Source organism: Dromaius novaehollandiae, chromosome 6 (assembly GCF_036370855.1).
Source record: "Dromaius novaehollandiae isolate bDroNov1 chromosome 6, bDroNov1.hap1, whole genome shotgun sequence".
In the NCBI taxonomy this organism is placed as follows: Eukaryota; Metazoa; Chordata; class Aves; order Casuariiformes; family Dromaiidae; genus Dromaius; species Dromaius novaehollandiae.
In genome coordinates this window covers 12,468,161-12,474,160 of record NC_088103.1, presented here as the reverse complement: position 1 = coordinate 12,474,160, position 6,000 = coordinate 12,468,161, and the positions used below count along the sequence as shown (strand labels likewise).

General features: G+C 48.2%; 1 protein-coding gene across 2 annotated transcripts in view; it reads left to right on the top strand.

Annotated features, from left to right (window-relative positions):
- Positions 1 to 390: 390 nt before the first annotated feature.
- REEP3 (receptor accessory protein 3) overlaps positions 391 to 6,000 on the top strand; it is a 41,900-nt gene continuing 36,290 nt past the window's right edge. The window contains exon 1 of one of the 2 annotated variants that reach the window (XM_064513681.1): positions 391 to 497. In XM_064513681.1, coding sequence (XP_064369751.1) covers positions 466 to 497 — 32 coding nt within the window. In that variant the 5' untranslated portion in view covers positions 391 to 465. Of the gene's footprint in view, positions 498 to 612; positions 653 to 6,000 lie in introns of those variants that run through there. The other variant, XM_064513682.1, reaches the window with a different exon arrangement.

Sequence of the window (6,000 nt, the reverse complement as noted above, 5' to 3'; positions counted from 1 at the left end):
GCTGTCCGGTAGGGAACGCACCTGTCCCCTCGCCCCCGGGCGCCGATGGCTGCTGCAGGCCGTGGCGCTGACCCCGGGGCCCAGGGGACACCGCAGCCGCCCCCCAAGGGAAAGAAAAAAAGGAGGGCCCGAAATGGCGCCTCGCTGCGTTTTAACGGACCGGCGCGGTCCCGTCCCGTCCCGCCTGCCTCGCGCGCCGGGGGCCGCCCCTGGGGGCCGTCGGGGCCCGCTCCTCGCGGCGGGCGGTGGCAGCGCTCGCGGGACCCTGAAGCACCGCCGCCCCCGCCGCTCCCCCCCGCCCCGCCCCGCCCCGCGCCCGTCCCGCCGCCGCCCCGCCGAGCCAATGAGCGGAGGCGGAGGGCGGGGCCTGGCCCGCCGCGAGGCGGCGGGGCGGGGCGCGCGGCGGAGCCATTTGGCGTCGCGCTCGCTGCGGGGAAGGGCCGCGCCGCCGCGGCCGCCGCCGCCATGGTCTCCTGGATGATCTCGCGGGCCGTCGTGTGAGTGCCGGGGGCGGCGGGGCCGCGCTCGCGGCTGGGTGCCCCGGCGGGGACGGGGGCGCGTCGCCTGGGGCGGGGCGGTGCTGGGGCTCCCCCGGGCGGGGCCGCTCCTGCCGCGGCGGCCGTTGGGGGCGGCCTGGGCGCTGCGGGCGCAGGTGAGGCGGGCCGAGGCGGGCCGGGCCGGGCCGGGCGGGCTGTGCTTCCCCGCGCGGGCGTCGGGAGCTGCCTGGTGTTTGCTTGGCGCTCCTTCCCCGTAAAAAGCGCGAGTTACGGGAGCCGCGGTTCTGCCCGGGAGCGGCGCTTGTGCGGCAGCGGTTGCGGTGCCCGGCACCTCGGCGGCTCGTAGGGCTCCCTGAAGCGCCCGCGGCAGCGGCACCGGCGGTGTGTGGGGGGTGACCAGCATGGCCTGTCCCTCCTGGTCGCACTGTGCGTCCCCTGATACAGGCGCGTGTTTCCTATAGCTGTAGAGTGAGTCAAGAAGTGCAGGCTGCTGGTGCTTGTCACGTATAGATTGTGAGCATTGCTTTTAAACTGGTTCAAGCTAACCTGTAAACTATGGTGACTAACTGCCTTCCTTTTTTTGTCCTGTAGCAGAGCTCAAGGGGCTCGAAGAACGCTTAGGAGTGTGAAATGGGAAGCTGTAGTGAATTGAGATGTCAGTAGATGGAAAAAATATAAAGTGATAGTATTACCTCTAAAACTGAGATCTTTGCAACCAAAAAGGCAGCTTTCTTAGGCACCAGGTGTTATCTTGAATTTTTGAGTTGTACTGAGTAAAGTCCTGTGCAACCTTCAGTCTCTTTCTTAAACATTGTACCATTCTTTCATGAATGGCACAATACCCATGGGTGGGTTATTTTGTCCTATTGAATGTAAACAATGTTCCCTAGGAAATAATGAGTAATATGTGAGCAGCTGAGTCTTCCTCACGCTCCTTGCTGCGTCGTTCTGTGCCCTTGTTGGCCCTGGTGCTTATTGGGTTGTCTGAGTTGATTTGCTGAGTGTGATGTTTCGCCAGTCTAATGAAACGAACCTGCTCACAAAGCAGTGCAACAAATGTCTGAATGGGTGCAAAATATGTAGCAGGACAGACATGCCCCTTAAATTGTCTAGTGTAGCTTCCCCTGAAAACTAAATCTGTTGTCAGGAAGTCTTTTGTATGGTCGAACACACCTTCTTGCCGTGATCTCAACACCTAAATAAAGTTGTAGCAGTCCTTCTGCCTTTCCGCTGCCCTCCCTGAGACTCTTCAGATAATTAAAACTTACTAAATAGAGCATCATTGTCCTAGATTGACAAAGGACGATGTTGGTTTGTAAAAACGAGGCTGTAGGAAAAATTGCTGCTGGTACAGTCTGTTGGTATGGGCTTCCCATGAACAATTCTGAGTACCAGAGGGAAGATACGTATGCAGACTTTCTGTATGTCAAATGTAACTGCTGTTTCCACCTCTGTTACATAAAAGCACAAACCAAATAATTTTTATTTTAACAACTTAAAACCTGTATTGGCTGTGAGGGTGGTATCAGCAATGAAATTCTTTTTATTGCTGTAGCAGTAGTACAACAGTTGGAGCTGAGCACCTCAATTCCTAATGACCAGATCCTTGCTAGGTTAGTTGTTATTCCATGGAATGAACTGCTAAGGGTTGTGTTTGCGTTTTGAGGACTAAGTCCTCTGTGGGCCTGACAGTCAGCACAGGCAATGAAGAGAATAGCTATTCCCATCAACAGATTTATTGCAGGAGGCAAGAAAGGACAATGTATTGTGCAGCTGGGCTTTCTGGTTGCTGCTGATACCTCATATTTTTGTGTTAATTATTTTTGCTGAAAGAGAATACTATTTATAAAACATTTCTACCTTCTTGTGTCCTCATTTCCTAGCTGTGGGAGTTGACTAATTTGCCAGGGTTCAGTTCCCCGGGGGGGGGTGGGGGTGGTGGTGGTGGTGGTGGTGGTGTTCAGTGCATACAGAAGGGAATTCGGACAGCTTGGAGATTACAGTTTGACTTTGCTTGACAGAGAATATTCATGTTGAAAAGGAAGCTGAGAAATAGCACAGAACTAGATGTAGTGTGATTGTAAGAGGCCTTCATTTACATGGTCTTGAGTAGGTCTTCCTTGTCCTCTTTTCTCAGTACCCATTATGTTACCTTCCTTAATTTGATGCTCTGTTTTCCTTCCTGGTCTCTTTCCAGACATACTTGTTCCATTGACCTTGTTTCTCTGCCTTTTTGTGAGTTGGGAAAGAATATCTTGCCTGTTCTTTTAACTCCATAAGAAGATGAAAATGTTCTTAACCATTACATAGTTGCTAAGACCTGATTTTATCTTTCAGTCACCTAGTACGTTAGTTGTTGTGTGGTGACTTTCTGATGTATTTGAGAGCCATGGGCATCCTAAACTCTCCACAGAGAAGTCCAGAAAGCCCCATTCTAGTATTTGGGTAGCTATCAGGAATGTTTGTTGTCTTGATTGGTGATTGGAAGGGGACAGCAGTTCTAGCTGTCACACAGTCCTCCTCTTCTGGCTGACCCACCACTCCCCCCCTGCCAGCCCAGGGCCTAAAGAGCAGCAAAATCCTCTTTTGTAGGTGTATCACAGTGCCCTCTGCTGACTTCCTCATATGGAGGGTTTGTTCTGACCCTTATGCTTGTCCCAAGCAAACTGACATTTGGTTCAGTTTGAGAGTTTGTAACTTGGGGTTAATCAACTCGGTTAAAAAATAGTTTGGCTAAAGCTTTAAGGAACTAGAGAATGGAGCTATCAGAGAATGAGAATTCTTAATTGCATGTGGATTGTCTTGAAGAGTTGCGCACAGAGAATAGGGAGTGGTTAAAACTTACCGTTCCACATAATAACTGGCAAAACTATGTTTTAATGAAATCTCTTCTTCCCTTTGCTGTCTGAATGCTGCTGCACTTACACATCTAAATGTATAAGATACTTGGAGCTGACAGCATATCTTCTCCTTACTGTGGACATGCAGAAGACTTGAAACACTTCATTGTGTATCTTTTCATTTCAAAGTTTTGTGTTTATGGGTTGTTGATATATATCAAGTATCGGTACTCATTAATTCTAAAACACGCTGGCCATTATAACAGTTCTCACAATGATTACTGCTGTGGTTTTTTTTCCCATTCTTCATTTCCAAAAACAACAAAAAGATGATAACTTGTTTGTTACTCTCTGAAGACATCTTAATGGCACACCTTGCCAAGTCCTCAGTCTTTAGTGGTGGGAATAACTTAAATTTGTGGCTGCCAGTCTTGTTAGCTTCTAATATAGCCTGTGTCTAACTTAGTGTGCTTGGATTGCTCATTCTTCTCACTTGTAGGGGCTGAGCAATTGTGTACACATCAGTTGCTGAGACAGTGTATTTAATAGTAAACACACTGAGTACTTGTCAGTCACAGCCGGGTATGGATGAGATCAGACTATCCTCTTGTGCCAAGCAAAGATGTGAAGTATCCTAAATACAAAGTAGATGGCCATTTTGTTCTTACAATCTGTTAAAGCAGTCTGTCTGCTGTAATCTGTGTGTGTGTGTGTCCCTTCCTCACTTAAAAATTGAAGTTTCCCCATCTGTGTCCCTTTGCAACACTTTCTCTCCCCTTGTATTTGTAAGTACACGTTTTCCTTTTGGTAAGGTCTCTTAGTTGGTCAGCAGCCTTGACTGTGGTGAAAGGGAGAGTTGCAGTGGTCCACAGGAGAACGTTTGTCTCGGCTACCAGACACTAGTGTTTTTTTTCTTTTCTTTTGGTCTGCTTGCACTTATGTTCATCCTCTTCCCCCCCACCCTCTAGTTTAAGAGCCTTGTAAGATGCAAAGTATATAAAACTAAAAGCAATCCTTGGTTCTGGAATTAGGCTACAACTGCAACTATATTAAGCTGGACAAAGACCGTTTGGGAAAACTGGGAGGTGACCAAAAGGTGGATAGCAGAATTAGACTTCCTCACCTTTTACTACGTTTCAGACTAGAACTGCTTCCTTCATGATAGTTTCCACGATACTCTTACTTTATGTTTCATTGTTTGACATTTCTAGATATCCAGCTGCCCCAATATTATTAGAGATCTGAGAATAGGCTGCTGAAGTCATAGCTTCTGTGTTGATTGGGGAAACTGCATGCTGTTAGATGCTGAATGCCTTCTAGTATCCTTCCAGTTTTAAGATCTATAAATTGCTGCTGCACCTGTGGGAGAAAAAGGAGTTGCTGTCACAGTGTGAGTGACAGAGGTGGAGAGATGTGCTGAAATGGCCCTCTCCCCATAGAACTGGAGATTCGGTCACCACGTATCAGTTATCTTTGACACTTCGTGCTTAAACAGATTTAACTAGCCTGCTGTGGGGAGGGGCGGTCGTGCCTTTTATCCTTGCCTCATCCTCTGCTTGCGGCTGGGTCCAAAAGTTGTGTGGTCATAGGGTTGTTTTGTCAACCCAGCTGAAAATTATTGTGCTTGAGAAAGGTTAGTGTCAGTGGACTAAACCAGCTCATACTGCTATCATGTAGTTGCTAGATCCCATGTAAGTGATGTGGTGAGATAGAAAAGTTGCAGGAAGAAAACAGTGTTACTGGTGTGTGTGGTGGTGTGGTTTTTTTTTTGTTTGTTTTTTTTTATCGGTTAATTGCCAAAGTGGTTAAAACATACTCTGAAACAACATTCTTCAGCTGCGTGTTGCTGCTTATTTTCTTGTGTAGTGACTCCAGTCCCAGTAACAATGGCACAGCTTTTCTAATTCAAAACAAACAAAAAAACCTCCTGCACACGCACGCAAACCTGACAGCTTGTTTGCAGGGTTCTAAATCCAAGTCTGGGGATTTGTGTGTTGTGCTGTACTGGCGAAGGTGTTGCAAACGGTTTTGAATTATTGAGCAATGAAGTCATCAAAGCACTTTTCTCCACACTTCAGCTTCCCAGTTTGGTAATCCGTATGTAAAGCAAAAGCTGTCTGCTCACTACATTGGGCTGGTAATACCTATTCTTTAAGTTGGTACACCTCAAAAAGATTATCTCTGCCAGTTTGTTAGAGATGTCTCTGCTGCCTGCCTGGCACACCTTTCCTTAAATCAGTGTTTGCTGTGCAGCCTAGCTGCTCTTTTCTCTCCTGTCTTTATGGGATTCCGTGGCCTGAGAGCGTGTGTGGTCAGCGTTCACAGCCGATGGCGTGCTGGTGGACTCAAGCTTGCTTGAAACAGATGGAGCGCAGCTAGAGGCGTGCTGTAGAGACTGACATTCTTACTTAATGATCTTGGCATGTACTCTTCTGCAAAACGTGCTGAAATCCACATCTGTGTCCTATGTGTTTCAGATAAAGGAATACCACAAGCTGCGTGGTCTGGCACAAAGGGACGTTCCTGATTAAAACAACCAACCTCCGCTCTTGTGTGTCCCGCAAACCAACGTCTGCTTAGCCAAAGCATATTTTTAGGCTCTCAAGCATTTCTGCAACCTAGGTAGACTTGTCTTCCCTGGTCGTTTTGTGTGTAGAGCTAGC